This window comes from Physeter macrocephalus, chromosome 12, assembly GCF_002837175.3.
Source record: "Physeter macrocephalus isolate SW-GA chromosome 12, ASM283717v5, whole genome shotgun sequence".
In the NCBI taxonomy this organism is placed as follows: domain Eukaryota; kingdom Metazoa; phylum Chordata; class Mammalia; order Artiodactyla; family Physeteridae; genus Physeter; species Physeter macrocephalus.
This window is the reverse complement of record NC_041225.1, coordinates 70,275,521-70,297,906: the sequence shown is the minus strand read 5'-3', so window position 1 is coordinate 70,297,906 and position 22,386 is coordinate 70,275,521. Positions and strand designations below refer to the sequence as shown.

Here is a 22,386-nt window from a genome sequence, read left to right as displayed (position 1 = left end):
CCACATTCTCAAAGTTCCTTTACAGATAATTTTATATACTAGCAAGATACCAGGCAAATACAAACAAAAACACCACTACCAAAACCAAAATATCTAAACAACAAAAAACTCAATACTGCGAGAACAGAAATGGTGAGTTTATGATACGGTGACAAATAACTTGTACCACTGGGGGAAAAAATCAGAGTCTGCACTGTCAGTTCAGTCCCTTATTCTGCCAGAACTGCCAAAGCAAACTACCATCAAAGAAAAGGAAACAAAGCCTTCCAAGATTAAGCAAGGCTTGAATTTTACATCGCATCTACCATGCTGCCCTGCCCCTCACCATCGCTGCCAATTTAAGAGCAAAAGTCAACAAATCCTTTAGAGTTGGAATAGGATCAGGAATTTCCACTTCTCGGCAATGGCTTTCACCAAACCAAGGTTTCCCAGGTCCTAACAAAATGCTAATCCAAGATCTACAAACACGCAGGCCTCCATCATCCTGTGGGAAATACTCTTGACAGGCAGCACAGCAAAGTGGTTAAGGATTCAGAGTCCAGAAGCAGCCTGCCTGCGTTGGGATCCAACACTCTACCACTTACTAGCTATGTGTTCTTGGGCAAAGCATCCCTTGTACCTCAGCTTCCTCACCTCCACAATGGAAATAATTCTTATCTCACAGGGATGCTGTGAGGAGCATTAGAACAGCACTGGCCCAGGGTTAAGTATCAAGAAGTTTTAGCTGTATTACTATTACAGCCACTACCACTTCTGGGCTAGAGTTTAAGGAGGGACCTACTTTCCTTCTCTGTTTGCATGAGGACATACTTCTCTTTTGCTTTCCCTCTCCTTGCTAGCCTGTTAGTTCCACCGCAGGACTGGTTCTGTGAGCCCAGAGAACAGAGGAGCCTTTTTTTTTTTTTTTTTTAGCAGTGGGCATCTACCCAGCAGAATCTCATAGAATCGTTTGGTGAAATGAAAGTTACCGAAGATGGCCAGTAGTACCCTCCATGCATTTATTTGAAGAGGTCCTTAAATCTGCAACCAATGATGACCTAACAACCCTTCGTAACAGGTAACAGAAGTGAGAAACAAGTTGCTTGTGCAAGGTCATTTCACCAACATCAGCTGCTAAGCACCTGATTCCCTGTACGTATGCCAACACTAGCTGAATGCTGGATAACAAAAAGGAGGCAAAAATCCCAACTAATAATTATAAGCATTAATAATTGAAATGGAAGGGAAAAAATATACATCATATCCTAGCCAAAGTCTAGCTGTTCCCCCAGCATCCCTCACGGTTCTGCAGCTCCCTCTGGTCATATCTCATCCCCACCCCTAGGCACCCACCATCTCATTACCTAATCTTGGTCATATTTAAAGTTGCAGCTCAAATGTCAACTCCTCCAAAAAGCCTCTCTCACATCCCACAACCCAGGAATGTTATGTGCATGTCTTAGAACACCTGCCACTTTCTACCTAGTATTCTCTTTTAGAATGTAACTTCAGACAGTGGCCGTCTGTTACACCTCTGTGTTTCTAATGTGCTTATTAGCATTGCAACTTGCTCACCTGTGCTTGTTGAACGACTGCATGGGTGGACACATTTGATGGCTCCTTTAGAGATCTTAGAGCTATGAAGGTGTTCTAAAAACATACCCGGCCTTCATCCACAGCACTTGTTCTTCATTACTGAGGAGGTGCAGGCTATTCTAGTCCAACAGCCAATATGAACTGGGAAATCAACTACAGCATATTATAAGCAACTGACTTCCAGATTTTTTGACAGTTGAGTTTTTTTTTAATTTATTTAATTTATTTATTTTTGTTTGCGTTGGGTCTTCATTGCTGCGCATGGGCTTTCTCTAGTTTCAGCGAGCAGGGGCTACTCTTCGTTGTGAAGCGCGGGCTTCTCATTGCGGTGGCGGAGCACAGGCTCTAGGCATGCGGGCTTCAGTAGTTGTGGCGCACGGGCTCAGTAGTTGTGGCGCACGGGCTCTAGAGCGCAGGCTCAGTAGTTGTGGCACATGGGCTTAGTTGCTCCGCGGCATGTGGGATCTTCCCGGACCAGGGCTTGAAACCATGTCCCCTGCATTTGGCAGGTGGATTCTTAACCACTGTGCCACCAGGGAAGTCCCCCTACAGTTGAGTTTTGAAGACAAGTTCTAGATAACAATATTTATCACCAAAGTGAAGAAACTAGAGCCAACAGTGAAGAAACTGGGCCTACATACACCTCCCATCAACGTTCTAGCTTTAAGTCATTACTTGAGCCACGGGAGCAGCAGAAAGGAGAGACAGATCTGGGTGATGACAGGAATTAACACAGACCATCACCGTACCCACCTCTCCCTCTAACTCTGCTGCCAAAACCTAAACTGAACCAGAATCTGGAGGCTGCCCTAAGCACCCACCCAAACATGTTTCTTTTGTGATACAGGTTAATTCCTGTCTCACCCAGGATAAAGGAAGAAAGACAAGGTTTTCATGATGGTCTAGGCAGAGGTGTGTTGGGACCCAGTTTTCCAAATGTAGGTAAGCACATTTTCCCACTCCTTTTGATTCAGAGGCTTGTGGGCAGGTTCAAATGAGTCGTTGGTACCTAGAAGCCGAGCAGTCTGGCTGTCACTGAGTCACCACCACACCACTGCATCTAGAGATGCTTGGCTGCAGGTATTTCATCTCCAACAATTTGGGATCCAGCGCCTTCAAAGTATTAGCAGTGGATCTATATGCATGTCTGTTAACTACGTTCAAAAGGATCCTGATATGTCAAGGCTCAAAATCACCTGAATTTAGGCTATTACATGGCTCAACATCCCCCAAATAGCCTAACTGCATTTACCAAACACTGTATCCACACGTGGGTGAACGTCTCCTCTGTCCTTTAAGATATGTAGATACAGGGCTTCCCTGGTGGCGCAGTGGTTGACAGTCCGCCTGCCGATGCAGGGGACGTGGGTTCATGCCCCGGTCCGGGAGGATCCCACGTGCCGCGGAGCGGCTGGGCCCGTGAGCCATGGCCGCTGAGCCTGCGCGTCTGGAGCCTATGCTCCGCAACGGGAGAGGACGCAACAGTGAGAGGCCCGCGAAAAAAAGATATGTAGATACGTTACCCATCCCACAAAATTATGCTCCTTGCAGTATCAAAGATAAGCAAATAAGCAGACTGCATTGTTTTTAATGGAAGGATTTACTCAGCAATAGCAACAGTCTTATCAGAAGTTGACACGTGAGAAACCTATTGGTGAGCCTTCCATTTTCAAGCTGTGTATTCGATTTGTTGCTAGGTTAGATGGTACACTTTTTTTTTTCTTTTGAAATTAATTAACTTATTTATTTTTGGCTGCGTTGGGTTTTTGTTGCTGCATGTGGGCTTTCTCTAGTTGTGGCGAGAGGGATCCACTATTCCTTGTGGTGCACGGGCTTCTCATTGCAGTGGCTTCTCTTTGTTGCGGAGCACGGGCTCTAGGTGCACAGGCTCAGTAGTTGTGGCCCACGGGCTTAGTTGCTCCGCGGCACATGGGATCTTCCTAGACCAGGGCTCGAACGTGTGTCCTCTGCATTGCCAGGCGGACTCTTAACCACTGCATCACCAGGGAAGTCCCTAGATGGTACACTTTTAAACACCTGTGAATTTGGCTAGCTGTCAAATAAGAATAATTAAATACACATTTTAAACAAAATTTAGAACAAAAATTAAAATCAATGCAATCCACATATGTGATGACAGACACGTACACTATACGCCTTGCTATATGCCTCCACCTATTTAGAAAAAGCACATTGCTCTAAGTTCAAAGAAGTGTTGAAAAAGGCCCCTCCTTGCTGCAGAATTTCACAAAGTCACCCATTTTGTCACATGCTGGCTAAGAACCTTGTCACCTTACTTTACCTTTCTGATCCTCAGGTTTCTCAATCCACAGAGCAGATGTTATACCACCTACCTCACAGGGCTACTGAATGGATAAATCATATGTAGGTGAAGGTACCTGACTTATACCTAGAGCTCAGGCCGGAAAGCCCACAAAAACTTTTTTAAAAGTCACGTTCAGGGCAAGAGAAAGCAGCTTGTGGTTTCACTTTTACATCACAGGCATTAGTAGCTTCATGAGCAATGTGGTAGAAAGGGTGTGACCTGCAATTCCAAACCAGACCGCGTTGATCCGGCCCTCACAGCACCCCCCGGCTTACCGCGTGGTGACACAAGCATGACCCATCCTGAACACAGGGCGGGCAGCGACTCCAGCAGGGCCGACTCAGCAACCGAGGGGCTTTCTGACCCTGGGGGAGAAGATATGACCTCCAGAGGGAGGAGGAAGGAAATCACATCATAAATCTCACCCCCAGAGGGGAGGATGCTTTCTGAGGAGCTAGGGCTGAGGGAGATGCTTCAAAGCAGACAAGACACTGTGCAGGCTGCTGCTAGAAGATGTGGTCCAACTGCTCCCTCCACACCCAGCCACACCTAGATCCTTCCAGGAAGATAAGCCTAGGAGAGGCAGTGTGGAGTAGGGCTCGGTGAACACACAGCCAGGCACGACTGCCAGGCCCAGCCCACTGCTTACTAGCCGTCTGCCTCTGAGCAAGTTGCTTCATCTCTCCAAGGCTTAGTTTCCTCATCTGTAAACAGATCTGTGCCCATCTCTAGCATTCCCCCGAGTATGCAGTGAGGTAATGCATATAATAAATGGCACAGAGTCAGGTACTGAAGAATAAATGTTGGCTATTGTTATTGAAAGGTCTCTGCTTCCTTCCTCAGTGAACACCATACCAGCTGAGTGTATCTGAGCACAAGGACAGCCTCGCCATTTGTTTCCCCAACAAAAACTTCTTAGAATCGATTATGAATTTGTATTTTTCATAGGGAGTTCACGAATTATGATGTAACCGATTGTCACAGCAAACCGGGAAGAGAGGGGAGGGCCAGTGTTCTTCACTATGCAGGTGTAGAAAGCAGCCCCCCCCTTCCTCATATATATCCATTCAAATCCTATTACAAAAACTGTTTTCCTGTGTCTTGACTTGTTTGTGAGCTTCTTGAGGACAGGAAAAGAAACTGTATCCCAGTGCCTAGCAAAGAGGTACAGACAGAGGTCCTCCGTCAGGCAGAATATTCAACAGGGGTTGAGTAACACCATTCATTATTCCAATGATCAGGGCTCCTACTCCAATAGGAGTTTTGTTTGTGGGTTTTTAAGGCAGGGAACCTTAGACGATGAGTTACAGTGTGAATTCCCACTGGGGGAGGGGGAACAAAGACAGAAGATCCCAAATCAACTGCTGCATCACAGAATGACCTGGGCCTCGCTTTACTCTCCCAAAAAAGCACTGAGCAGACGAGCAGCTCCTGATCAAACAAAGAGGGAGCCAGGACCCAGGACACAATTGATGTGTGCAGACAATTATGAGCTCGTAGGAAAACAAGGTAAGAAAGGTCATTTCAGAATCCCTGGATGGCAATGAGATGAACATCTGGGTCCACCCTCCCATGTGACCCCCAGCAAGCCAGGGGCAAACCCTCAACAGAGACAGCCAGCGCCAGATCTGGCCCAGCAGATCTCGCTCTAGTGCCCCTCCCTCAACTCCAACCCTCTCCCTTCCCCAAAAGCCATCTGAATTTACTACCCTGATAAACAGTGCATGTGGTTCTGTGGCCAAGAACTCCTAGTCAAGTCCAGCTACAGTCAAGCCCACTGCGGAATGAGTATGACTTTAAAAAATTGCTTCCTTGTGTTTCAAGTGAAAAAATAACCTCCCGTCTCAAAACTGAAATCATATATATTTGCAGAGGAAAACCAAAGATTTTTTTAAAGGAGGGGGCGAGTGTTGGGGGTGGAGATTGTAAGGCACCGAGGGCTGGTAAGCAGTAGTTCTTGGGCCAAAATTAGTTTTCTCCATGGTTATTTCTTCAGTTTAAAAGACCAAGCTTGCACATTTAGCTGGTATCTAAACTTCTGAGGCTGTGCCTTTATTTGCCCAGAGTATTATTAACTGCCTGGCTTCCAGAAAAGCATTACTCATGAGGCATCACTCTGAGTAAAGGCATATTCACATTAGAGAAATCGCATTCATTTTATTTACAGCCACACAATATAAAGCTCTGAGTGGCTACCACACCTAGAAGAATGGATTGCAGTTTCACGGGGTACACTCTTAACCTCTTTTGCTATGCCCTAGTGTCACCCTTAAACTTTTCTCCTGGTCCACCTACTCTTGCCCACCCACTCAAAGGAAAAAGAAAAGCAACACAAATGAAGAGACAACCTGGTACCGAATTAACTTCCAAGGACCGGTTCCTCTCTCTGCAAGTACCGTTAAGGCCATGGGCTCCCTCCCCTCTCCTCTCCTTCCCACCAAAGTTAAGTCAATTCCCCAGTGCCCTGTAAGGTACAGGGACTACATGAGGGAGCTCCCTAGGGTCCTATCAAAGTTTCATTTTATCAAAAAAGGAGACAGACTCTGATAAGCTCTTCCTGAAGTTATAGTTTAGCTACATCATAGAGCCAAAATCATTATCATGAGTAATTCATTCTTTCATTCAGCACATTATTTACCATGTGGCTGGTGAGGCTACCTCTTCTCGGGGAATAAGAGTCAACAGGGAAGAAGAGCCGCTACCTCACTTTAAAACAACTCTATATGTGTTACTACTGCCTTCATTACTTTACTCATTCATTCATACACTCCTTTATCTATGAGACATTTATTTATGTGCCAAGCACTAGGAAGGAATGCAGGGGTGAACTAACACATACAGACATGATCATCTCCGTCCTCTATACACAGTAATAGGCGCTTTTATATATAATTAGGGTGACCTAGCGCCCAGCTTGCCTGGTACTCTAAGAGAGATTCTCTCTCTCCTAGAATCTGGGAGATTCCCTGGATGTGGGACAACCAATGCTAAACTGAGGAAGCCTCTGTCAAACCAGGATGAGTTGGTCACCCTATTTATACAATATATGAATTTAAGCTTCCCAACCACCCCCCAAGGGCTATTTATTCTTCCCAGTTTTTACAGATGAAGAAAATGGGGCTCAGTGAGGTCAATGGTGGAGCCAGGATTTGAATGCTGGCTTCTATGAATCCACAGTCCATGAACTGTCCACCACCGTTGAGTTTCTAAAATGAGAGATAAAATGTGCTAATTCTGCACACAGCCTGTCTCACGACCGCCTGCTGCTTCCCTGCTCCTCTGCTCCCCTGGTCACTGCCACCCATTCTCTACCACAAACTCTGTGCAGCTGGGATTTCATCTGCTTGGCAGTTGTTCACAGATAACACACAATCTCCTTCTACCACTGCAAGACTGAATTTTTTTTATAGCAAGTCGTTTAAACCTCTGTAGGAATAAATGTCTTCCTCAATAGAAATCAGGGCACCGTTTTCAAGCACCAGAAACACACTTTGCACTAGACTTGTATTCACCTCTCAACTACTATACAATCAAGCTAGCAATCTACAGAAACTCACTGGCATTTAACAGTTCAAACAGACTAGGCAGATTTTCAAAGGCTCTATCCACTTTAAACCAGACCTTCAAAGTTTCTCTTTAAAAAACAAACCTAATTCAAAATGCCAAGGCCACATTCCAAGGGATAACCACCATTTGCTTGTCAGTGTGGCCAAAATAATGTCTATGGTTTGTATAAGGATTTCAGGCAACACACACACACACACACACACACACACACACACACTCCTGCAACTAGTCGTGCTTAAACCCACAGCTCTCACTCCAAAATTCCAACACAATGCTCCTCTGCTCCCCTGGTCACTGCCACCCATTCTCTACCACAAACTCTGTGCAGCTGGGATTTCATCTGCTTGGCAGTTGTTCACAGATAACACACAATCTCCTTCTACCACTGCAAGACTGAATTTTTTTTATAGCAAGTCGTTTAAACCTCTGTAGGAATAAATGTCTTCCTCAATAGAAATCAGGGCACCGTTTTCAAGCACCAGAAACACACTTTGCACTAGACTTGTATTCACCTCTCAACTACTATACAATCAAGCTAGCAATCTACAGAAACTCACTGGCATTTAACAGTTCAAACAGACTAGGCAGATTTTCAAAGGCTCTATCCACTTTAAACCAGACCTTCAAAGTTTCTCTTTAAAAAACAAACCTAATTCAAAATGCCAAGGCCACATTCCAAGGGATAACCACCATTTGCTTGTCAGTGTGGCCAAAATAATGTCTATGGTTTGTATAAGGATTTCAGGCAACACACACACACACACACACACACACACACACACACACACACTCCTGCAACTAGTCGTGCTTAAACCCACAGCTCTCACTCCAAAATTCCAACACAACTGCACTCTCAGCGGCGGGGGGGGGGGTAAAATTCACCCAAATAATGACACAGCCTATGTAATTTCCTTGCCACCAGAGAAGAACAGAGCCTCCGGACGTTTTACGTTTTGCTCACATTCTTCATGAATGAAGCGTGCCTCAGTGATCCTCAAATTAACTTTCCACTTGCATCATTGAAGCATTAAAAAAAGACTTTAAGGCCAGTTCGTTCACAAGGCCTTTGTGAGACCAAATATAGGCCAGCCTGTGTCTTCATGCTACTGTGTGTGATTACTGGATTTGCTACTTAAAGGTCCTGTGCCTCTTGAAAACAAGGTTAGGGGAGAGAGAGAGAGAGAATGGCTAAGAGGCCTTTCAAAAGCAAACACAGTAGAGGCATTCTACAGAGGGCAGCTAATGTGAGTCTGGCTACAGTAGTCTCTTCTGAGGACGTGCTGGACGCTCTGGCTGCAGCACTAAGTGCTCCGCACGCTTTTTATGAACTTGGGAGAGGCACCACCACTGTCTCCTCAACCAACATCAAAAGTCACCAGGCTCAAGTGACTGCTGCCAACCCTGTGTACTTTCTAAAGGACAACATAAAAGGGGGTGTTTTCGGCTGGGTGCATTTTCAGGCAAACTCAACACTCTTCTACACATGCTGAAGGAAGCCACACCCAGAACAGGTTTCGGGGGTGGGGGTGGGGGTGGGGGCGGGGGCATTCAACTCAAGTTCAAAGGACTTGCTGCTACAGGGTACTGCTTTGCCTTTTAACCAGGACCTGTAGTAATAAAGGCTGTTGTTGACTACTGAGGGCCCACCGTGTGCCGGAACCATTTCCATGGAGAATCTCGATTACTCTTCCAACAATCTTATTACACAGAAGTTGTATTACCCCTATATCCCACAGAAGAGACAGCAGGTTCAGGTTGGTAAATAAACTGCCTGGATTTGGAAAGCAATTGGGCAAGAGGCACAGAAAATAACCACATGTGAAATGTCTCTCATATAATGTTAAGTAAAAAATAAAAACAAGATGCCAAGACAAAACTGAATCTATATAATGACTATAACACTGTTAAACTGTGTATAAACAAGAACTATCAGAAAGTTAAGATTTGTTGGGACTGCCGGATTTTACATGAATTATTCTTTCATTTTTATTTATTCTGGAGATGACCTGATACGGCTGTGAAATAATAAATATAAAAAATGTTGGAATAATACAAAGAACAGCTAGAAATTTAATTTGTGTCTATTAATAACCTTCAACCTTGCCTTTGAAAGAACACCATCTGAATACTACTGCTTTCATTACCCACAGCCCTTCCCCTGTCAGAAAGGTTCTGGAGTGATGCCAGTCAGAACAGAAGTCACTTATCTCCCCACCCCTTTTCTTTCTTCTAAGGGGCAAAAAATTCCGGCCAACAAGTTTCAGCAGGTGCTTTTTCTCCCCTACCTAATCAATAACCAGTAATTTTAAAGCTCCACCCGCAGACTCACAGGAAACGAGCGCTTATCAAGTAACAGATATTTAATGTATTTCAAATCCAGCTTTAACACCAAAACCTGAAGGCACTTGCTGGGTAACTTTGATATATATGAAACCAGACTAAAGTCTAAAACAACTGGAAGAACACCAACATTCATTTAATTAGGATCATTTTAGTAAGATGGAGTGTGGGGAGGAGGGGGTATTTTTGCTTTAAAAAATAGTTTAAAAGTATATCAAAGGTTTAAGTCATGAAGCAAGTATGAACTTAATAAGCCTCTACTTCCCAGGACACCATGTTGAAATTCTGGAAGAACTTAGAGAAAGTAGCCCAGAGTATTTTTGTAATTCTCCATTAAAACCAAATGGATAAATGAAAAGAAAATGTGTTTTTTTGACTTCACATATTTCTAGAACTGCAGGATTAGCAAGTAAGAGAATTCTAGCCAAACTCTACAAAGATTTATAAAGCTAGGAATTAACCAAACATGATTTAAAGCCCTGTAATCTCCTAGGGTAACGCTAAACTTTCTTTAATTAACTATTATTCATTTGGATACTATATTATTTTTAGTTAAAATGATCCAGTTTACTTAAGAAACACACACACACACACACACACACACACCTCCTTCCTTTAAAGCAGACTATATATGAAACACAAACGTTAAACCTCAGAAAGGTCATAGCCTCTTTAGAACTATTTCCTTCTCGGCTCAAGGGGTAGGGGAGCAGGCAGAGATTATTTCCAAGGCAGCACTTCTTAGACTTGTCTGTGCATACAAACCACTTGGGGATCTTGCTAAAAGGAAATTATGACTTAGTGGGTTTGGGGCAAGCCTGAGATTCTGCATTTCTAACAAACTCCCAGGTCATCTACAGACCACACTGAGTAATAAGCTTCTAAGTACCTTGCAGTTCAAAATTCAAGGAGGTTACGCTGTTTCTGTTTTTCATCACAACAAACGCAACCAGCCTCCTAAGTGGTCTCCTGCCTCTTCTCTTGACCACCACCCACCTTCCAAAACAATCATTATACTCAGGAATCAGACTGGCCTTTCCTTAAGGAGAAAAAAATCAGAACAAGTCACTCTCATATTTAAAATCCTTCAGTAGCCTCCCACTCTGCCTTCCCAACTCCTTAACTTGATTTACAGGACGGTGCATCCTCTGGCCTTTGTTTACTATCCCCTCTAGTACCCCTCCTACCAACACTTCCTCACTCTGGACTCTAAGCTCCGGCCACCGTGGCCCTGCTTCAATTCCCCTACCTGGGTCCCCACCTGGAACAAGTTTATTTCTCCACTTGCTTGTACTCTTCAGTCAGCTCGGCAGCATAGCTGAGCCTCGCTTACTCATACACTTCCTAACCAGAGGACAGCTGCTTACTGAAAAGCAGGCGATCAATAAATATGTGTTAATAAACAAAGGGAACAAAAAAGCATGTCCTATACTGCTTAAAACTCTTTTATCATTTTATTTCTTAGGAGTCTTCTTGCTTTAAAATAGCCTGGATTAGTAACCAACTACTGAGCTTTTAAATGGCAAGTCCTTTGCACCCACGATATACAAACAACTGCCAGATTTTTAAGTAAGCCAATCAAGCAAAGAATACTGAAGTTCGAAAAAGGCTTTACAACGCCCTCATCATTTACTTCCCTCTGTCATTAGTTTTTCATGGCTGGGGCTTCTAAGAGTTGATAGAAATTTGTCAGGCAAAAGGGAGAAAAGGCACTAAGATCTAAAAATGGCTGGGATCTACCTGGCGTATTTTTGATAACATGCACAAGTATGATTCCAGTAGGAACAGATGAATGGCTGTGAAGCTCCGGTTCACTGGAATCTTGAAGCTCTGACAGATTATTGACCCCATTTGGCAGTCATGAGTTGGCTGAGGCCTGCAGATGTTAAATGGCCCCTCTGGTTTAGCAGGGTAGAGCTCATTCCTAGCTAAATACCTTTTCCACTACTACACAATTTTGTTCTAAAACATACTTTTCCCTAACTCTTCATTCTTCAATAAGAAATCAGATACAATATCTGCTCCTATCTGGGAGCGATTCATGCAATCTGTTCTTCCCAAAGCCTCCCACCCCCAAATTGCAAAGAGGGTACAATGATCCAATAAGGGAGCGTTTCTCAACCTTGAGTGTACATCACAGTCACCAGGCATGCTAGTTAAAAACCTATGACTAGGCCTCACCCGGAGAGTTTCTGATCCAGTAGGTCAGCAGCAGCGCCTGAGAATTTATACTTAGAGCAAAGTTCCCAGGTCATGATGCTGCTACTGGTCTAGGAACCTCATTTTGAGAACCATTGAAACAAAGTATTCCAAAATACTACTTCATTCATTTACTCCTTCACAAATACTTAGTGACTTATATGGGTAAGACAGGCTGTATCAGACTTTTGTCTTTATGCTCACAGACTTTGTGAAATGTAAGGAAAGCAGAGAGGCTGATACTCAAACTGTAATCAAAGGCAGGATGTGAAAATCACAGGAGAATGACCAAGGGCTTAAACTTTAAATCTTAAAGGAAAAGAATCCAAGCAGAGATTCTGATCACCTCTCCCTTGAATTAAGTGGCATCTGAACTGAACCTCAAAAAAAAAAAAAAAAAAAACTGATCCTAACACAAGAAATAATTCCTAGGGGGAAGAAACCAGGAGAGCAGGAAAATGCAGGGTAGGTTTAGGGAATCATGAGTACCGTGGAGTAAGGAAGAGCAGGAGCTGGAGGTGGGAAGGTCAGCTGGAATCAAATCCCAAGTTTTTGCAGGGAGATCTCTTATCAGAGCCTGCATTTAGGGAGGCTGGGGCAGCTGCGTGGGGAGGAGGGGGGCATTAGGAAACCACGGAAAGAGACTAACACAGAGGAGGGAGCAGTGGGGCTGTGAACAGACCCCTTTTTAGGCCCAAAGCATGAGAAGAGGTGAAAATTGGGAACACAATCATCCAGAAAGCTTCCTCAGTAGCCAGGACGTTTAGAGTCCCGTTCTTTCACTACCGTAAGTGGTATCTATCTTTTCCTCAAACGGAGTAACTATCTCCCTCCTCTTCTTCCTAAATGGTCTCCAAGAGTCCTTTTTACAGTCATCCCAGTCAAACATTGGACTTAAGCTAAAAGAATCAGTGTTCCCTTGACTGTCGGTGTTCCTAGACCACCAAAAACTGAGGGCACCACATGTCCAGAAATCTGAGCAGTTCTGCGCTCATTAATCTTCCATGCCGCCAGAATGTATTCATGATATCTGGGTAATGGGTATCATGGCTCACACCTAACCTACACTTTGTGGTCCTATAGGAGAAGATCAAATTTGGAGTCAGAAAACCTGGATTCTGGAGAGGTAGCCTCATACTGGTCGATCTTAATCCAATGATCTATTTCTTTATAAAAAGGAAGAGAATACCCCACAGGATTATTATTAGTACTGAGGAAATGCCCACTTATTTAGAACTTACTGAGTACTGGCTCCCATGCTGGGTACTCTGAATAATCTCATGTAGTTAATTAAGCAAGATGGTATGTATTAAAGTTAAGTGCTATAAATATTAATAATTAATAGTAGTACATCACTCAGAAAAGACTCTAATTCACAAATCTGCTTGGAAGTTCTAAATTTTGAGCTGAAACTGTGGTAAACTGGTGAAAAGAGGTTTTTTTTTTTTTTAAATTGGTGACTTATCCCACAAAGTTATCTGGGCTTAGAAAAATCTATAGTATCATAGCACAGCATTGGCAGGTATCCAGACCAGAACCCAGAAAATGTTCTTATAAATCTTGGCCACCCCAAAAAAAACAGGGTTATCATTTGTCACCAACTCTTTTCACTGCCACAGTTGGAAATATTTGAAGGCTATTACTTTGTATCTAAGAACTTAAAAGTTTTCTTCATGACAAGCAGGTGTAAACCCAGCAATCTTCTCTCTCTGTGGTTTATGAAATTACACAAGACAAACATCTAGGTACCATAACAAACTGGAAAGTTCTTTTTAAACACTTAAGAATGTATTTCCCCCGTGATCTGCGGGTATAAAACCAGCAAAATTCTTTCCCTAACAGTTTAGAAATCAAAGCCAAAAAAATGAAGAAATTCAAGGAGGCAACTCTGAGAGAGCACGTAATAAACTTGAGTGTAACCCATTCCCACAGCCTGCAACTCTTTAGTCTCCCTCTATGTCCCAATGAAGACAGGTGACTCCATGATTCCTTCTGGACAGCTGGAAAAATTCATTGAGCCAGAACAGCTAAGAGAAAGCACCTTCTCCAGAAACACCAGGTGCTGGATGTCAGGGTCAGGCTGCAAAGAAGGCAGAGAAAGTTCATGTTGGTGTATTTCAACTAGATTCTGTCTTCATTACAACTCCACTGACAGAACTGATAGAGTCAGTGCTCTGAGGGGGCAGGTAGGAAGCAAGAGAGAAGCAGGATGGGGCTGGCATTTCACAAGGTCACCTTCTCTCTCTTTTTTACAGAAATAAAATAATATTAATATCTAGAAGTCTGGGAGGAGAAAGTTCGAGAACAACAATGTTCAGCCTGAGCTCAACAGTGCCTGGGACCTGGAACAAGCTATTTGACTCTACCTTTTCATCTTTAAAACCTGGGGTGGAGGGGGGAGGGGCAATATAGGGGCAAGGGATTAAGAGGTACAAACTACTATATGTAAAATAAGCTACAAGGATGTACCGTAAAACACAGGAAATAAGCCAATATTTTATAGTAGTTAAAAATGGAGTATAACCTTTGAAACTGTGAATCACTATATTGTACACCTGTAACATATATTGTACATCAATTATACTTCAATTAAAAAAAAATCTCCTAAGTGTGCTATGAACACAAGACGAGATATAGACAAAGCTCCCACTAACACGTCTGGTGCATGGTGAGCACTCCATGAAATCTTTTTCCCACTACCCAACGGAGGAAACAAGGAGACGCTTTCTGGAATAATGGAATGTAAGCACAGTCTTAAAAAAGTTGTAGGAAGGACTTCTATTGGTAAAATGGAAGGGCAGAGCCTTTGAGGCAGAAGGTAGACAATGAAGGAAAAACCCAGGGCTGGGTTTCATGAGGAGCTGCAGGCCTGCCCACCTGGAAGATTTATTTGATTGGAATGTAAAGAGCTGGAATAGGAATTTCGTGTCTGGGGCCATCTGGGGGAGGGTCCTGAATGCCAGGCTAAGGAGCCTGGAATTTAATTTACACAAGAGGCAGGCGCAACAGCCTCTGAGTAGAGGAGGAGTATCGTCTGATAAGGAGTGGAGCTGGCTGATGTGAAACTGGAGAAAAGGTATCATCATGAACTTCTCTGTTACTACAAACACATTTTTTAAAAACATGTGAGGTTGAGTTTTGTTGTGTTTCAGCAGTCCTCTCTTATTTAAAAAAGAAAAACAAAACAACAAATCTAACTGTATAAGATACACGAACAGATTCTGAGGAAGGTGGTAACAATCTTGCAGGTGAAATTCTAAAGAGATCTCGAGTGCGCAGTGGATATGCCTGTCAGGTGTGTGCCTGTCAGGTGTGTGCTGGGCGTCAGTGGTTAATGTTTGAAGCCATCAGAGGTGGAAGGTCCTATCTCTTACGCCAGGAGCATCCGTGTGAAAGACATCACTCTGCATCTCGGCCCCTCAAGCCCCTCAGTGAGGTTTTGTTTCTAATCACACTTATTTACTTACTGATAAATCTCTATAAACTATTTTATCTAAAAGACCAGACTCGTTTTAACATTGTATTTCCCTTAGCTAGAACATTAAAACTCCGCCCCTTCCTGAGATTTTTAGGATCCAGTGTGAAAATATTTGAAACCAAGAAAACTGCAGCAATATCTCCTACAAAATCACAGTACTCTCAGACTCTAAGGTATAGACCCTAAATGATTAAGTTCATATAAGAGGCGCTAAAAAAAAAATTGATACGGATTCAGAGGTGCCGTTTGCCAGTATTGGTTTATAGATTAAAAAGAGGAAAAAGGCAGCTTAGTAGGCATGTACAAAATTAAATCAGCAGACAGAATCTATATGTTATCAAAGATGTGATGATTGGAAGAACTACAAATACTAAACAGTAAGTAACAAATACCAGACGGGGTCGGGGGTCGGTGGGGATGGGAAAAGGTTTTATCAAAAATATTCCTTAAAAAGAAAAATAAAAAAAATAAAAAATATATATATATATATATTCCTCAAGTTGCTTAAAATGCAATCAATTCCATGTGTAACTAAGGATGATGCCAACTGTTTGTAATTCTCCTGGGATCCCCACCATACTTGAGAGTTAATTCACCCTGTCTCAGTTCCCCAACACGGGTGGTTTTCTGTTATAGAAGAAATACCAACACTAAACTTGTGCAACTTCTAAACCGCAATATTTAGAAATAAGAAAGTTATCTGCCACTAAATTAGGGGACAAAGGTCATTTAAAAAAATCACCACACAAAATGTGGAGTTCACCCCTTTTGAAGGAACTTCCTTGGGAAACCCGAGGTAAAGTATCAAAGGCACGCGGTGATTTTTTTAAATTTAAATTTTACTTTTCCAGAGAGGACAGTTTAAGACATTTCCTGTGTGTAAGCTCCACCCTCCTCGGTGAGCAGTTTTACAACCATCCTCAAACCTTTCAGAGTAACAGCCTTTTGTTATGGGTGGGCCTGTGGGCACACTGCTCGCCACACCTTCTTGTATTTTCTCCTTGGTTTTCATTTCTTCTGAGACTACAGGAGGGGGCTGACTGGACCTCAGTTATAGGTTTTCAGATCAAGGATCCTCCTTGGTGCTTTCTCCTTGGCAATATGATACAATGAAGTGAGGAGCCTGGGTCATTTGAAGAAGAGGTGCATTCTGAATTCTCAGGACCTCAAACCTCAAACTGTGGGCCTTTGACCACACACCCAGAAGATAATGGACACACCCACTCCTCTATTCACCATCTTCAAGTCCCCACCCCACCACCAGTTCTGGCCCCCACTAAGTTTTCCAAAGAAGCAAATTCTACCTTCGAAGAGCTCAAGAGGGATGAAGCAAAGACACACAACCATTCCCTAGAGAGAATGGAGCTTCCTCTTAGCTAACTGCCCAAGGAATGCAGCACAGCCTAGCAAATGTTTAAAATCATGTCCTGTTCTGCCTCTTGTTTTCCAGAAAAGTGTCACTACTGTCAACTATTGCACAGGACAAATAAACCTGTGAATGAAATATAGCCTCCCCATCTCCCCAGTGAAAACATTCTAAGACTGAGCTGCTTCCTTCCTTCCTTCCTCCTCCTCCTCCCAGGATCGACATTTGCGGCACCAAGAAGAGTTAAAATAAGAAACATACACAAATAAACCTGTGAATGAAATATAGCCTCCCCATCTCCCCAGTGAAAACATTCTAAGACTGAGCTGCTTCCTTCCTTCCTCCTCCTCCTCCCAGGATCGACATTTGCGGCACCAAGAAGAGTTAAAATAAGAAACATACACCGTCTGCAAAGGCTACTTTTTCACAGCACTAGAATCATTCCCAGCCTATTACCGATTCCAGGGGCTTCCTAACGGAAGGAGTTCTGTTTTCAGTTACAAATCCTTTTTCATGTATAAGCTCCAAGACACCACCGGCCAGGCCTGCTGGCTGGGCAGGGACACCCAAGGGGGTTGCAGCGGGCACTTTGGCCACAGGCTGCAGGCCCATCACCCCCACACACTGCTCTCCATAAAAATATTAGATTCGTTCAACTGTGTGAGATTAATACAGACTCCAAGAAACGTGTAATTGATCCAACTAATCTAACCCAATAGCACTGGAATGACAATAACTGGTTTTCATTATAAATTACATAGCTCACTAAATTGATGGCAAGGCTCTATCCCAACACAATACATCAAAAGGGTTAAAATGAAGCTTCGGAATCAAAACTGTAATTTACCCAAGGCTTAGGAACAAAAAGACCACTCCCTCCTTCCCTTTGCTATTGTTCTACAGGGTGTCCAGCAGTGCACTTTACACCTTTAGGCTTCCCAGAGGTAAAAGGCTGGGGGCTGGGAGACGGAGGCGACCCGGAATCAAATACTTGCATACTAATAGGTCTATTATCATTGATCTACTAAAATGCAAAGACAGCTAAAAAGAGAGAAAATGTGTGTGCAGTGGGCAGCAGATACCTGACAACCAAGCGAGCCCAAGGGAAACTGGAGAGAGAGACTCCAAATGGTGGCTTTTCTGGAGTAGAGTGAGAAACTGTCTCCTTTAAGTAGTGAATGGGGTGCTCGCAGCCAACCAGAGGCTTTGGGGCCGGCGCGCGGCCGCCGGTCTTCATTAAGGTCACGTACCATATGGCACAAATAAACCCTCAGAACCCCTGGAGGCAGCACGGCCCCCGGGCAGGCCCGGCCTTTGAGACGGGAGTTTACCTTGTAGCTGCTTGAATCTCCCTTCCAGCTGGTTGTAGTTGTAAGGCACCTGCCCCGTGTAAGCCGGCGACAGCGGCCCGGAGATGCTAGACGTCCTCTGCAATTCCATTATGCCCAGCGTAACGCCCCGGCGGGCTGCACGGTGGAAATCCCGCTCCGGCCCCCTCCTACCCCCATCCAACACGCAGCAGCTTCCGCAACGCTTGGCTCCCGGCCCCGGCTAAAAGGGCTGGACCTTAGGCAAGCCCCATCCCGGTGTGAAAGTCCAGCAGGCAGATCTGATAGGAAGTTGGCCGCAGGAGAGTCCACCTTAGCCCGGCCACTCACGCATCTAATTCCTTGTGGCTTTCCTTCCTTTTGTGGCCCTTGGCTCTAGGCTTGAAATAAATTACCGAGGAGGGGCGGGAGGACGGAGGGAGGGAGGCGCAAGTCCCACTTAAAATTTTTTTTAAATATGGCCAATCCTAAACACGCCTCGGTCGCTGAGCCCGGGAGCTCGCGGGCACAGCGCACACACCTCCTCCCGGCTGCCCTTGGCGGCCGCCGGTTTGTAATTTAATCAGGAGCCACTCGCCGTGCGCTGGGCGGTGATGTCACCTGATTAGCATAACTGCATTGTAGAGAAAACGCAGGCTGTACCACGAGGGGCGCGGGGGAGGCCGGCCGGCCGCGGCCCCCACCCACCGGCCGCCGCGGGGCCGCCGACCCCCGGGTCGGGCCCAGGACGCGCCTGCAGCGGTGGTACCTTCCCAAACAAAGCTGCTGGAATTACAATCTTTTGTTGAGAGCCTCACGTAACGGAAAAGTCTCCGATTACTATCTCATGAAAAGGAGGCGGCCCGGTAGGGTAAGGCGCCCCGCAGGTCCCCGGCCGGGGCGGCTCCTCCACTGTTTAGCTTCAGGAGCTCACGCAGCCATGCGGGCCGCGCACCTGGGCGCTCAGCGTCCTCACCGCGCGGGCGCCGACCACGCGGAGGCGGCCCGGCCGTGCCAGCGGGTCAAAGTAAAAGTCCCTCTGGGCGTTGGGCAAGGCCACAGCGAGGGGGGCGGGGGGGAGCGTGTAAGTTCAGGCTCACGGAAGGATCTTCTCAGCAGACCTGCCGCTGCCAGTACGAGACGTTAAGCGGAGGTTTTCCGGGATAACACCGGCCCTATAACAGTAACTCAATGCAAGCTTTATGGGAGCACCGACTTGCAAGGCATTGTGGTTGAAAGGTACACAGGTAAACACCTCCAGGATCCCTGACCTGGATGATTTTAGGAACCAATGAGGAGATAAAAGAAATCACCCTGAAATCCTACTGTGATTTGTAAAACAAAGCCTTTAAACTTCTGAGTTCTTCAAAAATTTAAAACTCTCCTCCCTTAACTTCTCCCACCAGTCCCAACCAAAAACAAAGTCCTCTACATAGACAATAACAGTGATCAAAATGTGTTCTTGGGAAATAATTGACCCTAGTTACCCACCCACCCACCCATCCCCTTTCTCAGTAACTACAGGCAGACAAAAAATTACAAATTTAGCGTTTCAACCGTGTAGCCTTGCAGCCATACTCACTGAAGAAGGTAATTTCATTCCTAAGGGATTCCAATCTGCCCTGAAGAGATGGGCTCCACCACAGGTTTACTTTAGTCCCCAGGGCACTTGTAATTCAAGCAACTGCATCCTGTTCAGGGCTAAAGTTAAAACAAACCCAGAGTCTAGCTAACTGCTCAACTCGGAACAACCCCACTCCTTCCATCCACACCGCTGGGTTTTTAATGCATCCAGTGTCAACCTTGAGCTTTCTAAAGCCAGGCCCAAGGTTCGAAGATATTTCTCCACATCCAAGATGTAGATAGAGCATTTTCTAAAGCCCCTCTACTACAATTCAAAACACTGACAGCAAGGTGGCAAAATGCAGGGTCTTGGAAGAAGCACTTGACTAGGATTCCCAAGACCTGAGTTTCTAGTCCTGGCCAAGCCTCTTAATCACTTATGACCTTAGAAGAAACCCTGGATTCCTTCTAAACCTCTGCTGTCAGACAGGGATAATTAATGCCTACCTACAAGATTACTGAGGGGATGATGTGAAAATGCCCTAAAAATGGTCATACTATTCAAAATTAGAAGTATGTTTTGCAAAATGCACCTCTTCTTGATTTTTCCCCCACATATCACATCAAGGCTACAAAGAGGAGAATGGAGAATTTTCTCATTTGAGATCTTTTCAACAGGCACCTCTTCACTATTAAATATACTGGTGATATGGTCTCTAAGTGTCTAGCTATGGGCACACAAAATGAGACTGCAAAGTGCTTGACAATTTACAACACATTTTTAATCTTTAAGCCACTTAGTGAACAGAGTATGAGTCACCATTCTTAGTCTCCCTTTCAGTTCCCTCTGGTACAGGGAAGTAGGTAAAATAAGCTTTCTAATTCGCCAGGTTACATGCGATGTGATGGAGGGAGAGGATGGGGCTCGTGTAGCCACACTGGATCCTCAAGAGCAGACTTAGAACAAGCCAGGTGAAGTGGACACATGTAAATATTAGAAAGAAAGGTTTTGAGGCTAGGAAAGTGTTTAATAACCCCACAGGGGCAGGGGGTGAGACGTGGGAATGCTGTGGTGTGATGGGGTCAGGGAAGAAGAGGACCCAACCCTAATGGCTCACGTGACCACCTCCACCTCAGCAGCGGGAGGAGGTAAAGGAAGGCCAGAACACTCATTCTTTATTCCATGCAGTATTTCCTGGATGCCAACTGTACGCAGGGCACACTGCCTGGTGTTTTGGAGGAGTCAAAGATAACTGGGAGAGATGGTAGCCAAAGGAGATGGGACAGATACGCCAATAGTCCAAAACCAGAACAGAGTGAGGGGTAGGTAGGGGAGCTGCAAGAGTTCAGTGGACAAGGAGGTCACATCTGCATAGGAAGGCAGGAAGAACAACTCCAGGAGGGACTGGCATTTGACCAGATCTTGAAGCACGGGTAGACTATCAACAGGCTGGGATGAGGGGGACGCTCTTCTCCTAGATGGGGGAAAGCAGCCCAAGTAAAGGCACCAACTGGACTGTCGGGGGAACAGCACCAGCGGGTGCTACCGTTTGACTGAAACATAAGGAACTAGGGTCAGGCAGGAGGAAAGCCAAGAGAGGCAGGCTTGGAACCACTGGAGATTTTTGAGCCAGAGGAGGATGGGTTCTGGGTTGGGCTCTAGGGACGATTAATCTGGCAGTGGTAGATTAGAATGGGTTCAAAGGAGGGAGACATTAAAGGCAGCAAGGTGGTCACTGCAGTTGTCCAGGTCAAAGGGCTAGTCAGGGTATGGCAATAGGAGCAGAAAGGAATGGAATGATGCAAGAGCTGATCCATAGGACGCTGGTAACCAATTCAAGTCCTATGGGACTTCAAAGTGTTTGGGAGGTTCAAAGGCTAGGGGTGAACTTCAGACTCTGGGGTTTTTAGAGCTGGCTGTGGGGTACAGCGGGGGGAATGAACATTTACTTCCAGACAGGCTGCAACTCCACAGGGTGACATGTCCAGAAGCAGTCAGGGACGCGGAAACAGAGCTCAAGGCTGAAGATACAGCCCGTGCACAGACTGAGAGTTGAGACTGCAGTGGGCTGAAGTCTAGGAAGGGATTTAAGAGGCAAGTGGCCGAGCAGAGAGCCCTGGGGAAGGCCAGCATCTGGGAGGAAGGAGAAACAACAGTGGAGATACCAAGGGATTCACAGAATGAAAGTTCAAGAGAGGGGAGAGATATTCAAGCAGGAAAGGTGGTAGACGATGGCAGCACATGCTGCAGAAAGAACAGGGAACAGAGAACAATCAGAGAACAGGTGATCCAGTGTGTGAATTCGGAGGTCACAGGGATAATACAAGCTGAAGTGAGGTCACAGGGAGTTTGAGAATGAGAAAACAGAAGATGGAGGACAAGAAGGTAGAGGTGGTGAAGGCAAGATGAGGGAAGGGAGCTACAGGACCAGGGAAGGGTTCTGGGGCGGGCCGAGCTAGCATGTCCTCCGCGCACAGGCTTCAGCCCTGAGGTGGCACGGGCAGGAAAAGGCCGGGGGGCAATGGCTCACCGGTGTGGGTGGCACAGGCAGCCTCAGCCAAGAGGAGGCCCACTAACCTTCAGAGGAAGGCGGGCAAGGACGGAGACGTTCAGAGGAGAAAAGTAGGAATTTAAAGGAGCTTGCCCAGCTCTAACTCAACAAAG

General features: G+C 45.2%; 1 protein-coding gene across 7 annotated transcripts in view; it reads right to left on the bottom strand.

The window, feature by feature from the left end:
- Positions 1–22,386, bottom strand: part of SPTBN1 (spectrin beta, non-erythrocytic 1) — a 168,197-nt gene that overhangs the window by 65,326 nt on the left and 80,485 nt on the right. The window contains exon 1 of one of the 7 annotated variants that reach the window (XM_028496663.1): positions 18,183–18,371. The exons of the other annotated variants lie outside the window; for them this stretch is intronic. Within the exon in view, the coding sequence (XP_028352464.1) occupies positions 18,183–18,291 (109 nt within the window). The 5' untranslated portion in view covers positions 18,292–18,371. Of the gene's footprint in view, positions 1–18,182; positions 18,372–22,386 lie in introns of those variants that run through there. 7 annotated transcript variants of the gene reach the window in all.